Source organism: Elephas maximus, chromosome 21 (genome assembly GCF_024166365.1).
Source record: "Elephas maximus indicus isolate mEleMax1 chromosome 21, mEleMax1 primary haplotype, whole genome shotgun sequence".
Classification (NCBI taxonomy): Eukaryota; Metazoa; Chordata; class Mammalia; order Proboscidea; family Elephantidae; genus Elephas; species Elephas maximus.
Window position 1 is genome coordinate 31,425,133 of NC_064839.1, and position 24,673 is coordinate 31,449,805.

At 39.9% G+C, this 24,673-nt stretch overlaps 1 protein-coding gene across 3 annotated transcripts in view; it reads right to left on the reverse strand.

The window, feature by feature from the left end:
• Positions 1-24,673, reverse strand: part of CDH11 (cadherin 11) — a 195,578-nt gene that overhangs the window by 12,974 nt on the left and 157,931 nt on the right. For all 3 annotated transcript variants that reach the window (XM_049865042.1, XM_049865040.1, XM_049865041.1), the window contains 4 exons: positions 19,411-19,664; positions 12,731-12,867; positions 11,105-11,238; positions 10,761-10,878 (listed from right to left, as the gene is read on the reverse strand). In XM_049865042.1, coding sequence (XP_049720999.1) covers positions 10,761-10,878; positions 11,105-11,238; positions 12,731-12,867; positions 19,411-19,664 — 643 coding nt within the window. The remainder of the gene's footprint in view (positions 1-10,760; positions 10,879-11,104; positions 11,239-12,730; positions 12,868-19,410; positions 19,665-24,673) is intronic.

The window sequence follows — 24,673 nt, forward strand, 5'->3', positions numbered from 1 at the left end:
AGAATAATGTTCTGATCCACCAAGAAGACTTGTTTTTTGCTGTCATTGTTGACTTAGTGGTATTGGGGAAGGAAGTGTCTCGGATAATCTGTGTGGGACAAACTGCAGAAATGAATTTCAGGCAGAAAAGGAGCATAATTATTTACACAAATGAAAATGGCAGGGCATTAAAAGACATCTGCCATTTTGATCTGCCAACAGAGAATCTTCCAGATTGAAGCAATTAAGGGAGAAAAAAAAAAAAACCTTCCACGAAAATCTGTTTGGCTATCTTCGAATTATACAAATGAAAACCAGAAGCCTATTTGGATGTTATTTGATACTGCACATAGAAAAGGAAATGTTCCTAGTTTGGGGAACAAAATTTAAAAAAGCAAAGAAAGAAAGATGGTCGCCAAGTGGTCTAATCTAGGTGAGTCTGTATTGACTATCCTTAATTTCAATACAAATATTTCTCAGACAGTGTGGGCTTAATTCTGAATGCCTCAGAGCTCATTTAAAATAAAAGTGCAACTTGACTCATCTTGGATATAATATTATGCTTGAAAAACAAACACATTTGAAGGTCATTTCTTCCTGGATCCAAATCCTGGGTGTCCAATATAACTTTGTGGAATAAAAAATGAATGAATGGAGGAATGGATGGAAAGGGAGGCTAACTCCTCCAGAATATTCCAGTATTCCTGAATATTCCAGAATATTCATTTGCAGCCTGAGGCTTATAACATATAATCAATTTTTTCCATAAAAATAGCTAATTCTTGAAATGTCTTAATCACTTTACATACTACAAAGTGTTTTCCCATCCATTCATTCACTTTAATTGATCTCCTTCGTGAGCCCATCTTTCTTAAATGTTGGGCTGCTGCCCCACAGAGCTCACATTTCAAGTGGGAGACACACAGGGAAATGTATGCTTTCAATGCAGAGTCATAGGGAAAATAACAGAGGTTAGTCCAGCATTTCTGGAATTCAGAGGAGGAAGCATCCAAGATGACCTAGGGATACCTGGCAAAGCCTCAACTACAGGAAAAGTTCATTTGAGGAGAGACTTGACGGAGGAGGAGTAGGCCAAACCAACTGCTGTCAAGTAGATTCTGACTCATGGCGAGCCCATGTACTCCGCAGGGTTTTCAGTGGCTGAGTTTTCAGAAGTAGATCACCAGGCCTTTCTTCCAAGGTGCCTCTGGGTCAACTCGATCCTCCAACCTTTTGATTAGCCACCAAGAGCTTTAACTTTGCACCACCCAGGGATATTACAGGCAGAACAAAAACATGGAGGTGTGAGGGCGTGGCATGTTTGGGGAACCAGAGGGGGCTTGAAATTTCTGGAGCTTACAAGGTTTAAGGTAGCAAGAGATGGAAGTTGATAGAGGTAAAGTTTACAGGGGCTACATCATATAATTTCCTGCTCATTAGCCATGACGTTTTAGTTAACTTTATAGGCAATGGAGACTTTTTCTCCTTTAAGAAGACAGAGATACATGTTGATGATTAAGAACTGAATTAAGTGGGGGCAAGGCTGGAGTCAAGTAGAACTGTTTGGAGGCCACCTTGATAGCCACAGCTTCCCGGTGGGAAAGTCATTAACAGCTACTATCAAAATTGGCTGTTTTTCACAATGTAACTAACTTTTCTGAATGTCCTTTGCAGAACTTCTTGACTTCAGGGGCCGCGTCTTAGTCACTGTGGAAGCCCCACTCCTTGGACACTACATGGCACAAAGGACGTGAGAACAGCTCATCTTTCCATGATTGTGGAAGGGTGGAAACAAGAGGTTGTGGGGCGGGGGGACTAGGAAATTCCTAGTTTTTCATTAGCCTCATACTGACGAGAAACATCAAAGATGGAGAAGGGCAAATAAAACAGAGAAAGTGTTTCATGGTGGCTAAAGGGCTACTCTTTCAACTTGAAAGAGTAAAAAAAAAATCCTCACAACTAGACCAATAAGCAATATCATGATAAACAAAGAGGGAAGTTGTCAAGGATCTGATTTTACATGGATCCACAATCAACACCCATAGAAGCAGCAGTCAAGAAATCAAAACACACATTGCATTGGGGAAATCTGCTGCAAAAGACCTCTTTAAAGTGTTGAAAAGCAAAGACATCAGTTTAAGGACTAGGGTGTGCCTGACCCAAGCTATGGTGTTTTCAATCGCCTCATACACATCGGAACGTTGGACAATGAATAAGGAAGACCGAAGAAGAACTGATGCCTTTGAATTGTGGCGTCGGTGAAGAATATTGAATATATCATGAACTGCCAAAAGAACGAACAAATATGTCTTTGAAGAAGTACAACCAGAATGCTCCTTAGAAGCAAAGATGGTGAGACTTCATTTTACGTACTTTGGACATGTTATTAGGAGGGATCAGTCTCTGGACAAGGACATCATGGTTAGTAAAGGGTCAGAGAAAAAGAGGAAGACCCTCAACGAGATGGACTTACACATTGGCTGCAACAATCAGCTCAAGCATAACAATGATTTTGAGGATGGCACAGGACCGGGTAGTGTTTTGTTCTGTTGTGCATAGGGTCGCTATGAGTTGGAACCAACTCAATGGTCCCTAACAACAACAACAAAGGGCTACTCTTTGAATTTGCTGACTTGAAAATACTAAGAACATTTTTGTTTTTGTTGTAACAGGCACATATTACAAGCTCCAAAAATTATTCTCTGCTGCTCAAATGACAAAACGATGTTCTAATAGCTAAGTAACCCCATGATCCGATATGCTTCCAACTTTAGTTGAGATTGCCCATTGGAAAGCATGCAGCCCTGGGGCTTGGGCACCTGGAATCTGTCCCAGCTCCGCTACTAGCTTTCTGGACTTTGGTGCCCTTACTCTCAATCCATGAATTAGGGGTGGTATAATAACTGATCATTTTTTTTTAAGTAGTATTATTCAAGTTATTAGTATCGATACCATTCCCCTTTTTAAAGATGAGTTACAAAGTCGAGCATTTAATCACTGATCCTTGCTCTTTCCTGTCTACTTTATGAAAAGAGGTTTGGAAATTAAAATATGAGGTTCAATATTAACTATAACTTAGTTGCCATTGAGTCAATTCAGACTCAAGACAACCAACTCTGATTTAATTACTTTATCAAACCATTAGGTCAAAGGACAAAATCATACTATCTTCTTGTTAGAAGTCAAACATGTGATATTGAACATCCATGATTTTAGTAAAATAATAATAAAAGGAAAGGCTTAATAGTGAAACTCTGGAACTAACATCCCTATTAAAGTAGTAAGTAAAGTGAGAATAGCCGTTACCTTTGCTATTACTTAGCACATATTCTAAAAGTGTATATCTATGCAGTTAGACAAGAAAACAAATTTAAAAGGATGAAGCAAATTATTTTTATTTAATTTTGACGTGGTTGTCTCCCTAGAAAACTCAAGAAACTCAAGTAAATGTTTATATCATTCAGAACAATGTCCAATAATAAATAAGCCAATTAAAATAGCTATACTTTATACTGGAGCCCTGGTGGTGCAGCGGTTAAGAGAGCGGCTTTATGCTACAGGAACACTGGTGGCACAGTGGTTAAAGCCCTTGTCTAACCAAGAGGTCAGGGGTTCGAACCCACGAGCCACTCTATCAGAGAAAGGTGTGGCAGTCTGCCTCCGTAAAGATATACAGCTTTGGAAACCCTATGGGGCAGTTCTATTCTGTCCTATAGGGTCACTATGAGTTGGAATTGACTTGACAGCAGAGTTTTTTTTTTAATACTTTATACTAAAAATAGTTACTTAGTAAATATAATTTCAAAATCCACTTCACAACAGCATCCAAAGCATAAAATATTTAGCCATAAACTTGACAAGAAATGCCTAGGACAAAAATGAAGAAAACCACAAAACATCACTGATGGCAATAAAAAGAGAATCGATTCAATGGGAAGTCAGGTCATGCTTCTTGACAGGAAGACTATTTAAAAAATTTAGTTCTTAATCTATAAATTTAAGGTTAATTCAATAAAATTCACAAAGGTACTTATCAGACATCTGAAAAATAATTCTAAATTATACATGGAGAAGTAGACAAACCAAAATACGTATCGAATTTAAGAAATATTTTAATAAGATTCAAATTATGCATAGAAAGTATCTGTCAGATTTTCACATATATATGTGCGTATGTAGCCAGTGAAGAAAAAAATGACACTAGCACTAAAGTAAACAGCCAGATATATGAGAAGAAAGTTCAGAAAAAAAATCTAAATTGTATATAACGTAGAAGATAATAAAGTGTTATCAACAGAGAGTCCGTGATGGAGCAGAAAAGTGGGATGCAGAACTCAAATTCTAGTAAAAAGACCAGACTTAATGGTCTGAGACTGGAGGGACCCAGGAAGACATGGCCCCCCGGACTCTCTGTAAGCCCAAAACTGAAACCATTCCCGAAGCCAACTCTTCAGGCAAAGATTAGCCTGGACTATAAGACATAAAATGATACTCGTAAGGAGCGTGCCTCTTAGCTCCAGTAGACACAGGAGACAATGTGGGCAGCTCCTTTCTGCAGGTGAGATGAGAAGGCAGAGGGGTACCGAAGCTGGTTGAACGGACACGGGAAATCCTGGGTGGAAAGGAGGAGTGTGCTGTCACATTATAGGGAGAGCAACTAGGGTCACATAACAATGTGTGTATAAATTTTTGTATAGTAAACTAACTTGAACTGTAAACTTTCACTTAAAGTGCAATTTAAAAAAATTATATATATATGTATATAAAAGAAAGTGTTAAAAAGCACTTGGAAATGAGTGGCTATCATAAATGATATTTAGAAAATGAACAGTCAGTGGGAAGTGGTATATTTATTTCACAGAGATAAAAGATTGAAATGGGAAAATATAGCTAAATATTAGTATCAATTTGGAGTGAGGAAAGCCTCGCTAAAGAAAATACTAAACAGGAAAAAAAAAACAACCTGACAACAAAAATGCAGCATCAATACCTAAGAACACAGCCTGATCACAATGTGAAGGATATCAAAACACTGGGAAAATATATGCAATAGGTACGATAGGTCAACTGAGCCCTGGTGCTGCAAGAGTTAAGCACTCAACTACAAACTGAAAGGTTGGCAGCTCAGTCTCATCTAGTGGCTCCAAGGGACAAAGACCTGGCTATCAGCTTCCATAAAGATTACAGCCTAGAAAACTTTATGGGGCAGTTTTATGGTCACATGGGATCACTCTGAGTCAAAATCGATTCAATGGCCCACAATGACAACATGGTAGGTCAAAGGTGAAGCTTAAAAAGATGAAGAGATTTCATGAATCAATTGCAAAATTGATGGATACACAGTTTAAAAAATGGGCAAAGGACATGAACCGTCAATTCACGAAAGCAAAAAAAGAAATAATTATTAAAAAAAAACCTCAGCTTCACTAGCAGTGAAATTAAAATTTTAAATATGATTATATTCCACTTATTAATTTGTCAATGATGAAAAAGAATAATAATATAATAATAATATCTAGAGTTGACATGGACGTGAGAAAATGAGACCGCTCCTCTTTTGCTGATGGAATTATAAACTGGTATAACATTTCTGATGGGCAGTTTGCCAATTAAGTATCAAAAGCTCTTTGGTCCAGCAATTCCACTTTAGGAATTTATGCTAAAAAATAATCAGATATTTGGCAACAAAAACAATGCTCTTTTATAAGGCCAACTGACAACATAATCCATCTTGTTGGAATTAAGAGGATAATTAGAAGAAAAGGTTGATACGCATCTACTGAGGCAGAAAATGTGCATCACATATTAAATGGGAAAAACGTGGACACGTATTTTATGATCGCATTCTTTAAGAAAAAAGGAACATATGCAAAAAAATCTGGAGGGCTATAAAAGAGCAGTAGTGATTTCTGCGTAGTACATTATCAGGTTATTTTACTATTTTTTAATCTTATTTCTGCTTGTTTGTATTTTCTAATTTTCCTACAAATGTGTGTATTAAATATATAATAGAAGAAAATTATAAAATGCTTTGCAAATATATTAGTTTCATTTTGTTGCCAAATTATGGCTGTGATTAGAATTGAAATTAGTTTGTCCTCTATTCTCATTTTCTCTCGGATTCTATATTTATGAATTGGATTTCAGATATTTCCTCTTCTGAAAATTATTATTCAACCATTTGGAGTAAATGAAAAGGTTTAAGAAAGAATTAAATAGAAAAGGCACATCCATTGAGCTCTGTATTCGTAACACAGTGTAGAAAAGGCACATCCGTTGAGCTCTGTATTCGTAACACAGTGTAGAAAAGGCACATCCAGTGAGCTCTGTATTCGTAACACAGTGTGTTATATGCACCAACACTCAAATTTCACATCTAGCTTTTTCACTTCTTAGCAGTGTGACCTTGCATAAGTCGCTGAAGCTTCTGATGGCTCGTATTCCTTCCTCATCTAGAAAATGGGGGTGAAAATATCCAACATGCCCACCTCATGGGGCTGTTTGAGGAATTTGGCTAACAACAGCACTGAAAGGTTTTATAAACCAATGCAGAGAGGTGAGGGTTACTCTTTTTTTCTTTGCCCTCTTCTTATCCATTACACAGTTCTTATGCTTTTAGAGACTTCATAGGTTCAATACTTTCAAAGTAAATGCATCTCAAAATCTGGACAGGGCAGGTCTTCATCTGCCCAAAGAGCACCATTCCTGATATTAATAGTCCAAAATGGATTGAAATGCTGAAGAGTCATCCAGGATTCTGGTTTCCTGCTGCCTGCTGAGTCACTGAGAAGCTTGGGCAGGAGAATGGAGCAAGACAAAATGAAACAAAAGGCTTGTGTGTATTGAGATAATTTTCCCTCTTATATTCCTAAAGATGCTTAAAGTTTAGCAGAGTTTAGGCAACCACAATGCTGATTATTTACATGGCATGATGGAAGTAAACACTCAAAGAGAAAGAGACTGGATGCTTTGACTCAGCATGATATAAACCATTATCTCATGTTTTCTGTGGAAAATAGTCTCAGCCGAGAAATTTGGTAACTCAGTAGGCTATTAATAGGATGTGGAACGTGATTATTCCTTTTAGATTACTTCAAATATGTAATTACTTTTAGAAGCTAGCAGAAACTTTATTAAATGATAATTATAGGACTGTATTTGCTTTAAGGTTCTGTAATAGCTCTAAGCATGGGGGTTTTCATTAACTGTTTGCCACAGTTAATAAAGTCATTTTTCTTAAAAAGCAGCAATTCCCTGCAAAAGTGGTAACTCAATAGTTAGATTAGTCTTTTACAGGGGAGGGGTGTGGGAGATGGATTGTGCAGTCAGCTGGCTTACCCACAGTAATATAATCTCCTTGAAAATATAGATGGCATCCCCGAAGTAGTGTGACAAAGTAAAATACGCACTACTCCCAAGAGAAAAATATGTCTTCATATAATATTTTCAGAGGTTAACAGAAACTAAATACTATTGCATATATGCAAACCAAAAAGACAAGGCGGGAGGCAGAGGCAGAGCTGGCGCAGTGAGAAAAGCCTAGAAAAGTCTGTTGTTTGCAGGATGTGTAACATGACAGACATATACCCAAGAGTTTGACCTCAAATGCAAGTGGGTGATGATAGCAAAATGCAGATAAGCATCTGACCTCAAATATTTGAGAAAACAGATAGTAAAAAGAAGTGGTTGCCAATAGAGGATAGAGGAGAGTCAGGAATAGGAGGAGATGGACTTTGTGGCTACTTGCCTCCATGAACAACTGCCTCCTTTGTCATGAGACCAGAGGAACTGGATGGTGCCCAGCTACCATTATGGAACATTGTGATCTATAGAAGATTCTATAGAAGAATCTTGATCAAAAGGGGGAAAATGCAGAACAGATTTCAAATACTCATGGACTCTAGACTGTCTGGAACCATGGGGGCTAGATGAATCCCTGAAACTATTGCCCTGAGATAATCTTTAAAACTTAAACCAAAAATATCCCCTAAACACTTCTTAAAACCAAACAGTAGTTTAGCTTAACTAGTTTAAAAAAAAAAAAAAAAAAAGTCTGCCTTAAGCATTATGTTCTTCGAAGAACTATCTATGAGGGATCAAAGTGACGACAGCAACACAAAAGATTAGACAGGAAGCTTAGGGGCAGTGAGTTTATACTAACGGAGGAGGAACAAATCAGAAAAGGAGGGTGAGAATGGTTGCACAACTCAGAGAATGTAATAATGTCACTGAATTGTATATACAGAAATGGTTGAGCTGCTGTATGTTTTGCTATTATAGTCTCAACAACAACAAAAAGAAGTGGTTGCATAAAAAACCAAAACCAAACCAGTTGCTATGCCGTCAACTCCGAATCATGGCAATTCTCATGTGTATCAGAGCAGAACTGTGCTCGATAGGGTTTTCAATGGCAGACTTTTTGGAAGTAGATCAGAAGTAGGCCTTTCTTCCAAGGTGCCTCCAGGTGGACTTGAACCTTCAACCTCTCAGCAGCTGAGCGCATTAACCATTTGCAGCACCCTGGAATGTACAGAAGGCATCCCTCCAACCAAAGAACACCAGCATTTTCTGGATAACTGAGGAAAACATCTGACTATTGGTAAAACTACATACACACTGAAATACAATGTTTGAGAATCTTCTTCATCAAAAATAGACAAAGCCTAGGCTGAAACAATACAGCAGTTTATCAACCCAGGGTGGGATCTGCGACTGATCTGGGAATTGAGGAAATTCCAAGAATGGAGGCAGGGATTCTCACTAATTCAAAGATATGCACACATCTTAGAAAGCATTATGAGAAAACCTTGCTCAATTCAGCTCAGTAAACATTTATGAAATGTCCACTATATGCCAGGATCTCCCTGATTTGGGTCACCATGCCTTTAGAAAAGGAAATTGCTATATTGCACACGGGTACTACCAGCAGTATATGTGCGCCTAGTTGGGAACTGCTCACCTACCTTAAAAAAAAAGACCCTTTCCTTCGAAATCCTATCAGACACAGTAGAACTACCCCACAGGGTTTCCAAGGAGCTGCTGGTGGATTCAAACTGCTGGCCTTTTGGTTTGCAGCCATGGCTCTTAACCATTGCACCACCAAGGCTCTACCTTGGTGCTCTGCAAATGTCTCTCTTTAAGGGGCTTGAGGTGTTCATACATACACATTAACCAAAGTCGTCAGGTAAAGGAAAAATCCTAGCTAAAATATAAACTTAAATACAAACTTAAAGAACTTCAAGTAATTTCATCTGTTCCAAAATGATGAGAATCATTTATAAAGTGAATCAGGGGTTATTTTGTAGGGTTCCTTTAAAATGCGGGGGACCCTTGTTATCTTTGATATAACTTCCTTCATATCCAGGCTCTCAAGAACAATTCCACTGCAGAAAGCAAGGCCTTGGGAGAAAAAGTCCTTGTCATAGCACCTAGGGTATCTGAATCCACAGTCTCATTTGCTTTATGCTTGATTTATAAGATTCATAATTGAATGTCCAAATCAGTTCAAGAAATAATAATAAAAGTATGTCAGATCTCATCTCCCTCCATCCAAGTGGCATGGGTAACAAACACGTCTTTGTTTTGATCATCAACCCAGTAGGGTGCAGTGACTAAGGTTGTAGTCCCTGGCCTCTGAGTGCCTGGGTTTAAAACCTAGCTCTCTTATTTGGCTGCGGGACTTTGGGAAAGTTACTTAATGGTTCTGTACCTCATTCTCATCTCACAGTGTTGCTGAGAGAATTAGCTGGATTGAGTATGGGAAGGACCTTGTCATGGTGTTTGAACATAGCTACTGTTAATCACGGTCTAGAAGATAGTTGCAACAGTGATGGCGGGAATAATAATACTTGTTGGGTTAGCTTAAGATCCTAAGAGCCTGACCTCAGTCATTGGGAAAGCAATCAACCTATAACATAGTTCATGGATAGCAGGGTTAATGAAAACATCCATACTCAGAAGGACTACCTTTTATTTCCATGTGAAATGATGGCATTTGTCTCCTGTTTTCACTGACCTGCAGTGTCCCAGATTTACAAGAGCAGTTCCACTCAGAAGTAAGCTGCAGAGCCAAACACTCTGGCTGGGAGTCATGAAACTCATTTTTGTCCCTAGTTCTGCCACCATTTGATCACAGGACTTCATCAGTCTGGCTTATACCGTAAGAACAACTGTGTCTAACCCTCTGCAAGTCTAGAGCCTCCTTGACCAACCAAATGAGAAGCAGAAGTCACAATCAATTTTGCGGTGTTTATAGCACGCAAACAATGTTTTGATTTGCTCCCTTCAGGGAACAACTCTGCCACCACCTTTAGATATCAAGCTCTATCCCCAACCACACTGCACTAAAACTGTGCTTGGAAGGGGAGGCCAGCCGAAAGATTACATTGCCTTACAAAGTTGAGCTAATCTCTTTTAATGCTTTACTTATATCAATATTCATAGAGTCATGCTCTTCCCCAAGGGTTTATCAACCTCTAAAAAAAAAAAAAAAAGATAAATGAACTTGTTTGCATATTGACCCTGTAAGCTTCCCCACTTGGTTTTCCCACTGCTTCATGAATATCAAAGCCAACAAAAAAATGTGGAATAGAATTAGACTCACTTGTTCATATTCACCAAATAAGCCCATGGTTCAAAATTGAGGTGGCATCATTATTTCTTGTTTGTGGTTCAACAGGAAGGCATTATTAAGATTAGTAAAAATGTGTGTGCTCTGCAACGTAAAAGCCATTCGTTTTCCATTTCTACTTCTCTGAATGCATAGGAACCTTGGTACGAACCTCTGTTGTCTCTGACTGTGAAATTTGGGTTGTGAATGATTTCAGGGGGTAGGCTGAAGATAAATCTTGGTCCATTGGCTGTGTCATCCTTGTCATCTGCACTAATTGTAACAATTGGCTGAAAGAGAAAGGTGGCCCATGAATAAATCATGCTGATATTGGCACATCATTTATTCAAAAATTCCTAGCTGTCTAAAAAGCCAATTTTAATTAGAAACATAGCTCCAGAGCAAAACGAGGGCTCTGAGGCCCCTGTGAACACTGGGAGATACCTGCAGGTGATGCTTTCAGAAATAAACTCTGTTTCCAAATGCCTTGCTCATAGCCAGGGAGGAAGGTGTTACCTGGTTGGAAAGTGGCTTGGTCTGATCGCTCTCGCAAATGAAGCCTTCATAAGGGGCTGCAAACTTGGGAGCGTTATCATTGACATCAAGGACCCTAATGGCCACAGGGACTTTGGCTTCCTGATGGCGGTTGTCTGGAAGGAGAGAATTCAGACAGTCAATGTCACGGAGGAATTTCCATTGGTCCTTGGAAAGGTGGAAGCTCTAGCCACCCATTTGAGCAGGACAGGGAAAGGCGTTGGTAAAATCTAAAATCTGAAATGGGCTAGGTCCGTTGTGAGGGGGCTAACCTGGAATAAATGCAAGTATTGACCTGTAAGCACTAAACCAGGGGTAATGGTGCTTCAGTGGCAGAATTCTCGCCTTCCGTGTGAGAGACCCAGGTTTGATTCCTGGCCAACGCACCTCATGGGTGCCCACGGCCCATCTGTCAGCGGAGGCTTGTCTGTTGCTATGATGCTGAACAGGTTTCATCGGAGTTTCCAGACTAAGACCAGCTGGCGAGCTACTTCCAAAAATCAGCCAGTGAAAACCCTATGGATCACAATGGTCCGATCTCATGGTGCATGGGGTCCTCATGAGTCAGGGACTGACTTGACAGCAGCTAACAAAAACAAGAACTAAACCGTTTTTCCATTTCTATTGATTCTGAAGCTGAGGTTTAATTCTAAAGCCTCATAATGGAGCCTGCCCCCTGAGCACAGTCTGTAGCAGCAGTTCACAGCAGCATCCGAATCATCTGGGAACTTTGATTTGGGAAATTCTTGGTCCCCATCCGAGACCTACTAAATCAGAGGCTCCGGGGGTGGGGCCCAGAAATCTGTGTGATGACAAGCCCTCCATGAGACTGCAATGCACAATCAAGTTTGAGAATCTCTAGTCTGAAAATAAACAAGAACCCACAAATCTTGGTTCTAAGGATGCTGCTGCCCCCTGTTTAACCCAAAGGAGCGATGGCTGATAGGACAGAGTGGGGAAGTCTTCTGTGATAGCCACGGGGTTTGGAACTGCTGAGGGTTATCAGCTGTCTTGCCAAATCAGTTCTGCCAAAGAAAATGAAAACGTCCCTATTTGTCTCTATGTCTTCCTAAGTAAGTAGGTAACCAAAAATAATTATTTTGGCCTGAAAAATATGCTTACTGACTAAAGAAAAAAAAAATCTATCTCACCTGTCTGGCACTTCCCAGTGAAATCTGTGAGAGCCTGTTTTTCTGGGTCTGGTAAATTTTCTGCCTTTGACAGGGTGCATTCACCACTTTTCTATCACTCTCTATTTAGCCGGAAATATTTCAGCATCCTTCTCTGACAGGTTTCCGCTGTATACACATATAACTACAGGACTATATTTATAAAACCCCATTGCTGTCCAGTCAATTCCAACTCATAGCGACCCTATAGGACAGAGCAGAATGGCCCGATAAGGTTTCCAAGGAGCAGCTGGTAGATTTGAACTGCTGATCTTTTGGTTAGCAGCTGAACAGTTAACCACTACACCACCAGGGCTCCTCATATCTGTCATCTATCAATCCATCTATCTACCTATCTATCTGTCTGCCTGCCTGTCTATCTAGTTTGAAGGAATAATATTTGGTGAAGTAGAATCAAAATGTTTAGGAGAATACTTACGGATTTCTGTTGCAAAGACGGAGATGTTGACCCAGGCGGTTTCCTCTCTATCCAGAGGTTTCGTAGTTTTAATAAAACCATCCTCTGGATTAATATTGAAAAACCTGTCGAGGTCAGTATGACGATCGATTGAATATCTAAGCAGAATGCAAATGAGGCAATTAGACCAAGACTAAGACATTGGAAGCAGCTTAATATTTGAATATTTTCTCCATGTTGTATTTAAAGCAACTTTTCAATGAATCACTTGAGGTAGGGTTTTTTGTTGTTGTTGTTGTTTTTTAATCAAATTTAGTTTTCGAACTTCATTTTACCACATTGTAATTCTTTATTCAGCACAATGAATGAAATAACTGTTTAGCATATTTGATTGAGAAGTATAATAAGAGTTGCATATTTCTCCATATTTAGTACAATCACCCACCATCTGAATATTTATGAAGTTGCATTTGAGAAGTGGGTTTATCTTGCTCCCAAATACTCAGAAAGTCACAAACTTATCAAACCTTTGCCAGATTTTTGCATATGAAATGTTAAATGGTTTCAAGTTTATCTAAATTTATCATCAAGGATCATTTATGGCCCCCAAAATCAGTTTTCTTCTTATTGAAAGAAACATACTAACTATATTTTGAGGACATACTCTGTAATTTTAGGGGTTTTCAGGTAGCTGGGTTCTGAATTCCAGGGTACAATATGCAGAGCAGGCTGACAATTGGTTTATACATCTCTCTCCCTGCACCTTAATGATCTCGGGCTGTGCCAAACTGCAGAGCTGCAAGGTGTGAGCTGCTCCTATCCATTAGTAAGCTTGATTTCTTTTTTTGTTTGTTTGTTTTCTTCTAATAGCAACAAAAGAAAATTCCAGAATATTTTTGGAGTGCATTTATGGCAAGCTGAGGAGGGAGATGGGAAAAAGGAATGGTATATACTGAGGTGCAGAAAGGTAAAATAACTTATCTGAGGTACCCAGAGAATTGATGAGCATTGGATCCCTGTCTTTTACTGGTCTCTTCAACTCCAAAATCCTTTCCCGCCTCACTCCACCATACTGACTTCTGGGTGGTGGAAATGGTTAAGCACTGGGCTGCTAACAGAAAGGTTGGGACTTCAAACCCACCCAGAGGTGTGCTGGAAGAAAAGTATGGTGATCTACTTCAGAAAAGTCACAGCCATTGAAAACCCTGTGGAGCACAGACCTACAATGAAGATGCCATGAACTGGAATTGATTCAATGGTGAATGGCTTTGGTTTTTGTTTGTTTGTTTTAAATATACTAATTCTGAAAAGAAGAAGATCAAAGATAGGTCGTGTTCACTTAGTATCATGTTGAGCTTCATAATTGAGTGGTTATCTGTTCTTAGAGGGCTTAGCTGTGTTTTCATAGAATTTACAGAATACATATGTCTGAAGGTGTTCATTGAGGGTGGCAGACTCAAAAAAAAAATATTAGAGGTGGGAAAGACCACGGATACCATGGTGTTTAACCTCTTTGATTTACAAATGGTGGGATGTGCAAATGGTCCACATAGGGTTCCTTGGGAGCCATTTCAGACCTCAGATCTTCCAGCTCCAGATCATGTCCCTTCCAGGAGTGAGGGACTGCCCAGTGAGCCACACAGCACTTCACAGCACACAAAACTGGCTCAACTCTGATCTCACTGGATTTCACAGCATGCTGTGGGGACAGAATGAGGAGTCCCCCTCCCCAGTGAGGAAAACGAGGACAAAGAATCATACACCTCTTAAATGTCGGAGTAGGGGCTCAGTAATTGAGCCCTGAGCAAAGAGCCCTATGTGGAAAGGAGGCAAAAAATAATAAAAGATGGTGTTCCTGCCATCAGAGAGTTTACTATCTAGTTAACATCACAAGGAAACCCAAGAAAGACAAGTGACTATTCAAGGCATTATTCTGTAAAAGTTGAGGGCACAGATTTTGGTTCTGGAAATACCTAGGTACACGGTCATGCTGTATTACATAGAAGTTGAATGATATTGAAAAAGCCACTTAAACTCGCTGAACTTCAGTTTGTTTATCTTTCACATTTGAATATTAATAATGCCAAATTTGGGGTTATCTGTGAGAATTAAATGAAAGAACAGACGCTTGAAAGACATAACATAGTGCCTGGCACATGAAGAGGAGAAAACACACAATAGCTGCTATTATTTTATTTCTGTGGCTGTTGCTGCTGCTGCTGTTCCATTCTGAGAAATGATCACGAAAACTCTCAAATGTCAATCTACAGAGTGTGAACTTTATCCTGTAGCCAGTGAGAAATCACAGAAGGCTTTTGAGAAGAAGAACAAATAAATGGAATCAGGCTATCAGGGTGAATAATACAGTGGGGTGGACAGGTTGGTCCAAGGAAGGAGTAAAGGAAGGAGCAGAGGAAATGTAAGGATCTGATGCAATTTTTAAGACACGAGTTGATAAGGGACTTAGGTGTATGGTGGCAGGGGAAATGGGAAGCTATGTGATGAAGAAAGCACCAAAAGGACTTGATGAATATTTGAATATCTGTCGGAGACTGGGAGAATCTCAGATAATTTTTAGACTGAGTGTCTTAGAGAGGGAGATATTCAGAGACACATAAGGAAGGTCAATATAGCACAAAGGAGAGACTGGAATACAACTAGGATGATGCTCTATGCTAACAGAACAAAGACTCGACTGGATGAGGTTTCATAAAGTCAAGGATGGAAGCAGCCTTCCTATTCTTTTAAGTATGGTACAGCAAGTAGATAACATTTATTTTGAATGAATGAATGAGCCAATGCAGAGAAAATTAATGAATGCAGATGCACAACAGATAGTAGAATAAATACTGAGAGTCGGGGAGAAAGATCAGGTTGGAGGCAGAAAACCTAAAGCATTAATGCAATTTGACCTTGTCATGGGAGTGATATAAAGAGAGGAGTGCTAAAGTCAAAAGGCTGAGACTTAGGGAGTCCCCACTATCTAGATAGAGACAGAGACAAAAAAAAAAAAAAAAACAACAGTGAGAACACTAGGTATGCTAATGTCTGCACTTGACAGCTAACCTAAAGGTTGCCAGTTTGAACCCACCCAGTGGCCCCGTGGAAGAAAGGCCTGGCAACCTACTTCCATAAAGATTACAGGCAAGAAAGCCCTATGGAACAGTTCTACTCTGTCACACATGGGGTTGCCATGAGTTGGAATTGACAGTAATAGATTTGGTGTTTTTGGTTTGAGGCACAAAAAGGTTACTGCCAGTGAAGGGAGAGGGAGAGAAGGTTTCAGGAAGGAAATAGTGAACCAAAGTGTTACAGCTCTAATGCCACAGAGTCTAAGGAAGATCTATAAAAGGCAGCTGAGAGTTTGGATGAAAGTGTGAGGCCTGACTCATATGTTCAAGGTCACATATTCCCTTCTAGGTGAGGAGAAACAACCAGGAAAGGAGGTAGTGAGGATAAGAGGCTCATTGAATGAAAAGCTCTGGATGTTCTTCCATATTGAAGTGACAGTTCTAAGAACAGGGATCTGAGTGGGTGAGGAGGTTTGGTTCAAGGGCAGTACTGAGAATCCTAGAGACATGGAAATTGTCTATATGCACAGAACAGCTACCATTGAAATGCTGACCCACATAACTAATTGCAGATACGGATCCTTGGAGGCAATGTAGTTCAGAGGAAATGAGTGGTTGTTCGATGTATCTTTACACCATCACTCTTCCGAAAGTTGCTAGTGTGCCTTGATACTCTAGGCCAAACCTGCCTCATTTAAAATTCACACTATGAACATTTTTGAGTAGTTGAAAAGTATTAAAATGGTCCCCAGTCGTTATGTAACCCATTTTCCTGCACAGAGAGAATACAAGTACTCAAATTCTACCAGGAAATCCTTTCATTAGTGGCTGCTGGGTTAGAGTAAAAAGCTCAAAATGGATTCAAGCAGATCTGGGCTATAATCCAGTCTCCAATACCAACTGGCCATGTGACTTTGAGGAAATCATTTTATCCCAAAGCCTCGGTATTCCCATCTACACAATTCTAGAGCAGTCACAGCCTTTAAGGGTAGCTGTGAGGATTAACTTAAATAACTTAGTGTAACAAATTGTCCAGGACTGAGACAGTAAAGGGTAATTCTCTTAGAAAAGAGGCAATCTTCCAGGGTCCAAAGGCAACTGAACAACTCTTTACAGTTGGGACTTCCTTCTGCTCTGCCACCATTTTCTTTGGTATAAAGTGAAAACTCTACTGTTCATCGTATTTTCTTTTAATACTCAGATCCCTTTACTCAGTTATAGGTACCTAAGGTTAGATTGGGAACCCCCAATGTGTGCTCAACAAAGTCTTGTTGAATAAATGCATTAATGAGAAATCATCACTTTTATCATGTTTCTAACTTTTTATACTCAAAATCTGTCAACTTGAATTTCTAAGCAGAATCTGGGGTTATTTCATTTATTCATGAAATAAATATTAATTAGGCATCTAGTGCTTGGCTGCTAACTGAAACGTTGCAGTCCAAACCCACCCAGTGGCTCCACTGGAGAAGGACCTGGTGATCTGCTCCTGTAAAGATTAACAGCCTAGAAAAGCCCAATGGGACAGTTCTACTCTGTCACATGGAGTCAAAATTGACTCGACAGCACCTAACAACAACAATGACATCTGAGTACTCTGTTAAAAGGGGAGATGCAGTGATGAACTAGAGCAGAGGATAGCAAGTATCTTCTGAAAAGGGCCAGATATCAAATAGTAAATATTGTAGGCTTTGCAGTCCATGAGGTCTCTGTTGCAACTACTCAACTCTTTCTATTCTCATAGCATGGAAGCAGCCATAGACAATATGTAACAAATGGCTGTGACTGTGTTCCAATAAAACTTTATTTACAAAAATAGACGATGAGAAAATATTTGAAGGACTCACACTTTCTCAAAACTTACTACAAAGCTATAGTGATCATTACTGTGTGATACTGGCATACCGATAGACATATAGATCAATGGAACAGAACTGAAGAGTTCAGAATTAAACCCACACATCCATGGTTAACTGATTTTCAACAAAGGTGCTAAGACCATTGGGGAAAGAATAATCTTTTCAACAAATCGTCCTGGGACAAGTGGAAATCAGCATGCAAAAGAATAAAGTTGGACCCCTAGCTCATACCACACATAAAAAATTAACTCGAAATGAATCAAAGACCTAAATGTAAAAACTAATACTGTAAAACTATTAGAAGAAGATATACAAATGGCCAATAAGCAAATAAGCACATAAAATGAAGCTCAGCATCATTAGTAATTAACAACAAAAAAATTTAGGTGGATAAAAAACAAAAATGACAATGATTTTTTGTTCGTTTGTTTAACTTAGGTAGGATGTGATAGCTGGACTTACATTTTAAAAGGATCACTCTGACTGCAGGATTGATGATAATAGGGCAGGTGGAAAATCAGAGGCAGGGAGACCATGAGAAGGCAGATGATGGAATCCAGGCAAGAAAAGGATTAAGGCAGTGACCATGGAGAAATAAATGCCTGCTAGAATAGAATCTAGCACAAACAGCTAACTTGTTCAGCTGCTAACTGAAAGTTGGGCAGTTCGAGTCCACTCAGTGGTGCCTCTGAAAAAAAGGCGTGGAGGTCTACTTTTGAAAGATCATAGCCATTGAAAACCTTATGCAGCACAGTTACATTCTGAAACACATGGAGTCACCATGAGTTGAAACTGACTTGATGGCAACTAGTAAAATTCCATTCAGGGCAGGTTTCAGGCAACTAGAAACTTCCACCCTATAAATGTCTTGCAACCATAACTCAGGTCTCTTCAGCCTCTTTCTCACTTCCCTCTCATCTTCACCATCAGCTTCATCAGTTTCAACTCAAATTGGGGGGCAGGCAGGGTTCTCATTGCTTATCCAGCTTGCTTTACTAGGTTACAAAACGACAGTTAAATCTGAGAAACCCAGCACCTGTGTAAGGCAGAAACTTGTCAGAGAAGGAAAACTCCAATATTTTCCACTAAACTGAGCAATTGAAAAGCAGTAAGACGGTCCCCTGTCAAAGGTGGCAAACGTGCAATACCTGGAAAAACAAGGCAGTCCTGTCGAATTCCATTGTATATTCATAATAATAAATGTACCCTAAATTTGTCTGGCACTTGGTTAGCAAGTGCTCAGCAGCAGTTACAGGGACAGATCTTGCTTTCCTAGCCTCCTGCTCACCAGCTCTGTCACTCTGGGTCAGTCACTTTGCCTTGCACACTCCCAAGCTCCCCTTAATTTAAGGTATAATAATTCCTCTAGCAATAAAGTTGAGGGGAAAAATTAGATCGAATGTCTAAAACGCCTAGTAAACTGAAGCATAGGAAGCTGTTCAACATAATTACTATAATTTTTTGCAATTATTATTTATTCTTCACTACAGTTCCCTGAGTCAGAGAGGTCCAGCCAAGGCTTATATCCCCTTGTGTTCCTTAGGGAATCTGCTTGAGAGAGAAATTATGCAGCATGAATAAGCCTATCCAACAAGTTCATGGTAGAGATGCGCTAGAGCTCATGTCTTCTAAACCTCAGTTCCATCTGCTTTCCACTGAACCTCATAAACTTGAACCCTTTTTGTAATTGAGGGATGTGATTCCTGCAGGGCTTTCCCAAAAACTCTTGCCTCTGAAATTCCCCATGGAGTCTCTTAAAATCAATCTGTACCTTATTGGGCTGTTGGCAGCATCGGGGTCTTTGGCATGTACTCTTCCCACCACAGTGCCAGCAGCTGCATTTTCTTGGACTTCATGGATGTAACTTGGAGCCAAGAACATGGGGGGCTCATCGGCATCTTCTACTGCGATCTTGACCGTCACAGTGTCCTTGAAGGGCCCATTGCTGATGAACTTCGGGTCAATGTGTACATTGGCAGCCTCTACCTTCAAGCTGTATGCTCTTTTGGTTTCAAAGTCTACAGGCTGACAAGAATGAAGAGAAGGTTGACAACCAATGCTTTGAAAGAATAATGGAAGTGAAAGACCCGATTGTTTTATAGCGCACAGTGAATAGTTCCTCAAAGACAGAATATCGGTGTCTATTTAATATCCAATTACCTGAGCCATTTGGCCACAAAATCAGGCAAATAAATTGCTGAAACCTGGAATGTGCTTAGCGGGTAATTCTAGGAGCATAACAGATGCAGAGGGCCACAGAGTTCAGAAAGAACCTCACTCTACAGAGCAACATGAAGGTTGCCCAAATTAAAAGCTGCCAAAGAGAGAGAGAGCCACTGGGTGCCAAAGAGAGACTCTACAAAAATAAATCTGTAGCCCATTCCGTAAAGTAGTAGGAATCTTGGTAATAAAAATACCCATTGAATTTCAGCCATAAGAACAAAGGAACTGCTCCCCCTCCACCCCCACCCCCACCCAAAATCTGATATTGTAGCCATGTCCCAAAGTCTGAGGCATTTAGGGACGGTGGCTCATAATATGATTTGAGGTGGCTTATGGGAAATTTTGATGAGCAGGGTAATTATTAAATAACCTGAACTTACTTTTCAACAGAGTTATTTCTTTCCTAAGTCTTTTAATCCTGAACACATTAAATAGAACTTCTTGCTACAGTGCTAATTTTTAGCATGTCTTTCAGATAATCTCCCTTTTGAGAGACAATGATACAAGTCTCTAGCTAGAATACAACGACATTATTTTGTTTCGAATGTATTCATTTTAGGTTACTTTCCATTTATGGCAAGTGATAAGACAATGAGAACAGTAATGCTTCCTTATTAAAATAATGCATATATATATATAAACAAGGTCCATTTAAAGCAAAACAAGTATAATAGGACAGGGTTTACACAAATACACACACAAAAAAAAAAACTTGAAAAGTAGTATTTGAATGACTGTAGTTATTTGGAAATTGATGGCAAATATTTCCTAATTCTGAATGTGAGGAGGTACCCTTAGACAGTCAGCAAAGAGTGAAAAATAAAATTGTAGCAGAGAAACAAGCCCTAATGCCTAGGAAACAGAACTTTCTAATTAGCACTCTGGTTGCTGCTGAACTACCAAATATTCGGAAAGAACTTGATCTTTTAAGTCGAGCATCTGCCTGCCACACTGGTGTCGTTTCAACTTGCCTGGCAAACACTTATTTCAGATGGGGATATAATGATGGGACTTAGTTCTGACCTACTTCTAGAGAATTCCAAACTAAGGATGATTCAAGCTTTAGGAAGCTTGAATGTATTCAAAACCCTTGACAATTTTTCTATCCTCTTCCCACTCCCATCTCCCCAGAGCCAGGGAGTATTTCCTATTCCCAAAACAAAATCTCTCCCCAGCCGCTCCATCGTTCGGGAACTCACCAGCTCCTTTATCCTTGGCTGGGTTACTGAGCAGCAAAAGGGGGTGATATTTACAGGCTAAAGGCCTGAGATTGCTGCAGTTTGTCAAGAGTTTCTGCAATTATTACACAGGATCAAAAACCTAGAATATAACAGCTCTGAGACCAGGTAACCTGTAACAGGAAAAGGAGCAACTTTCCAATCTGAGCTAGTCTGTGGATGCCACTAGAGCAGAACATTTGAACTTGATGTAGCCATAAGCCTAAGAGCAAAATTCCCACTGGAATGCCCCATTGGTGCTCAGGCAAGTACAGTCATGTTTCCTTCTGATATGTTCCTGATCCCAAGCCAGAAATTCTAGGTCTTTGCCAATGTTTGTCTGTCTGGAATGATCTTTCCCAGCTTGGTGAGATTCTACTAAGCCATCTGGTGGTCAGCTCAAACCTTACTACCTTGTAAAGTCCTCAACTTGACCAGAGAGAATTCTGCAGCTCCTCAGCGCCCCTTTTTCAGCCCCTCATTTCACTTCCTGTTAGGCTGGGGGCATCACAAAGGACTCCACCGAGTCTAGATGATCTTTGCCTCCCTAATGCCAAGGAAACGAGTCCCTGGGTATAGCAAATGGTAAAGCTCTTGACTACTTGCCAAAAAGTTGGCAGTTCAAATCCACCCAGAGGCTCCTTGGGAGACAGGCCTGGCAATCTGCTTCCGAAAGGTCACAGCCTTGAAAACCTTATGGAACAGTTCTACTCTGCACACATGTAGGTGCCATGAGTTGGATAGGACGCAAAGGCAACTAACAACAAGTGCCAACGATAAACTGCACCAAGTGATCACATGTTGTTAGGTGCCGTCAAGTCAGTTCTGACTCATAGCGACCCTATGTACACTAAAATGAAACACTGCCTGGTCCTGTGTTATCCTTACAATTGTTATGCTTGAGCCCATTGTTGCTGCCACTGTGTCAATCCATCTGGTTGAGGGTCTTTCTCTTTTTTGATAATCCTTTACTCTATCAAGCATGATGTCCTTCTCCAGGGACTGGTCCCTCCTGATAACAGGTCCAAAATATGTGAGATGAAGTCTCGCCATCCTCGTTTCCAATGAGCGTTCTAACTGTACTTCTTCCAAGACAGATTTGTTCCTTCTTCTGGCATTCCATGGTAGACTCAATATTCTTTGTCACACCATAATTCAAAGGCACTGATTCTTCTTTGGTCTTCCTCATTCACTGTCCAGCTTTCACATGTATACAAGGCGACTGAAAACACCATGGCTTGGGTCAGGCGCACCTTAGTCCTCATACTGACATCTTTGCTTTTTAACACTTTAAAGAGATCTTTTGCAGCAGATTTGCACAACACAGTGCTTGATTTTTCAACTGCTGCTTCCATGGGTGCTGTCATGGATTGAATTATGTCCCCCCCAAAATGTGTGTATCAATTTGGCTGGGCCATGATTCCTGGTATTGTGTGGTCTTCCTATGTGTTGTAAATCCTGCCTCTGTGATGTTAATGAGGGAGGATGGGCGGCAGTTGTGTTAGTGAGGCAGGACTCTGTCTACGAGATTGGACTGTGTCTTGAGGCAATCTCTTGAGATATAAAAGAGAGAAGCAAGCAGAGAGGGGGACATCATACCACTAAGAAAAAAGCACTGCGAGCAGATGTGTCCTTTGGACCTGGGGTCCCTGTGTGCAGAAACTCCTAGTCCTAGGGAACACTGATGAGAAGGCCGTCAGAGAGAGAATGTCTTCCTCTGGAGCTGACGTCCTGAATTTGGACTTTTAGCTTACTTTACCGTGAGAAAATAAATTTCTCTTTGTTAAAGCCATCCACTTGTGGTATTTCTGTTATAGCAGCACTAGGTAACTAAGACAGGTGCTGATTTTGAATGCAAGTAAAATGAAACCCTTCGCAGCTTCAGTATATTCTCCGTTTATCATAATGTTGCTTATTGGTCCAGTTGTGAGGATTTTTTGTTTTCTTTATGTTGAGGTGTAATCCATATTGAAGATTGCACTCTTTGATCTTCATCAGTAAGTGCTCCAAGTCCTATTAAATTTCAGGAAGCAAGGTTGTGTCATTTATATATCCTAGGTTGTTAATGCGTCTTCCTCCAATGAGTTCTTCTTCATGTAGTCCAGTTTGTCAGATTATTTGCTCAGCATACAGACTGAATAAGTGTGGTGAAAAGATACAACCCTGATGCACACCTTTCCTGACTTTAAACTACTCAGTATCCCTTGTTCTGTTCAAACAACTGCCTCTTGGTCTATGTTCAGGTTCCTTATGAGCACAGTTAAGTGTTCTGGAACTTTAATTTGTGACAATGTTGTCCATAATTTGTTATTATCTGCACCGTTGCATAGTCAATAAAACACAGTTAAACATCTTTTTGGTATTCTCTTCTTTCAGCCATGATCCATCTGACATAAGCAGTCATATTCCTTGTTCCATATCCTCTGCTGAATCCAGCTTGACTTTCTGGCAGTTCCTTGTCAATGTTCTGCTGCAACCACTTTTGAATGATCGTCAGCAAAATTTTACTTGTGTGTGATGTTAATGGTATTGTTGAATAATTTCTGCATTCTGTTGGATCACCTTTCTTTGGAATGGGTACAAATATGGATCTCCTCCAGTCGGTTGGCCAGGTACTTGTCTTCCAAATTTCCTGGCATAGATAAGTGAGCACTTCCAGTGCTGCATCTGTTTGTTGAAGCATTTCAATTGGTATTTCTCAATTCCTGGAACCTTGTTTTCCACCAACGCTTTCCGTAGCTTGGACCTCTTTCTTCAGTATCACTGGTCCTCGATCATGCACTACCTCCTGAAATGGCTGAATATCGACCAATTCTTTTTGGTGCAGTGACTCTGTGTATTCCCTCCATTTTCTTTTGATGCTTCCTTCAACGTTTAGTATTTTTCCAATAGAATTCTTCAATATTACAACTAGAGGCTTGAATTTTTCCTTCAGTTTTTCAGCATGAAAAATGCCAAGCATATTCTTCACTTTTGGTTTCCTAATTCCAGGTCTTTGCACATTTCATTATAATACTTTACTTTGTCTTCTTGAGCCGCCCTTTGAAATCTTCTGTTCAGCTCTTTGACTTTATCATTTCTTCCTTTTGCTTTTGCAACTCTAAGTTCAAGAGCAAGCTTTGGAGTCTCTTCTGAAATCCATTTTGGTCTTTTCTCTCTTTCTTGTCTTTTTAATGACCTTTTGTTTTCTTCTTGTATGATGTCCTTGATGCCATCCCACAACTTGTCTGGTCTTTGGTCATTAGTGTCCAATGTGTCAAATCTGTTCTTGAGATGGTCTCTAAATTCAGGTGGTATATATTCAATTTTTTTATACTCAAGGTTATACTTCAGCTCTTGTAGACTTGTTCTTATTTTTTTTATTTCAACTCGAACTTGCATATGAGCAATTGATGGTCTGTTCCACAGCGGGCACCTGGCCTTGTTCTGACTGATGATAATTGAGCTTTTCCACCATCTCTTTCCACAGATGTAGTTGATTTGATTCCTGTGCATTCCATGTCACAAATTCCACGTGTATAGTCCTGTTTACATTGTTAAAAAAAGGTATTCGCAATGAAGAAGTCATTGGTCTTGTAAAGTTCTATCATTTGC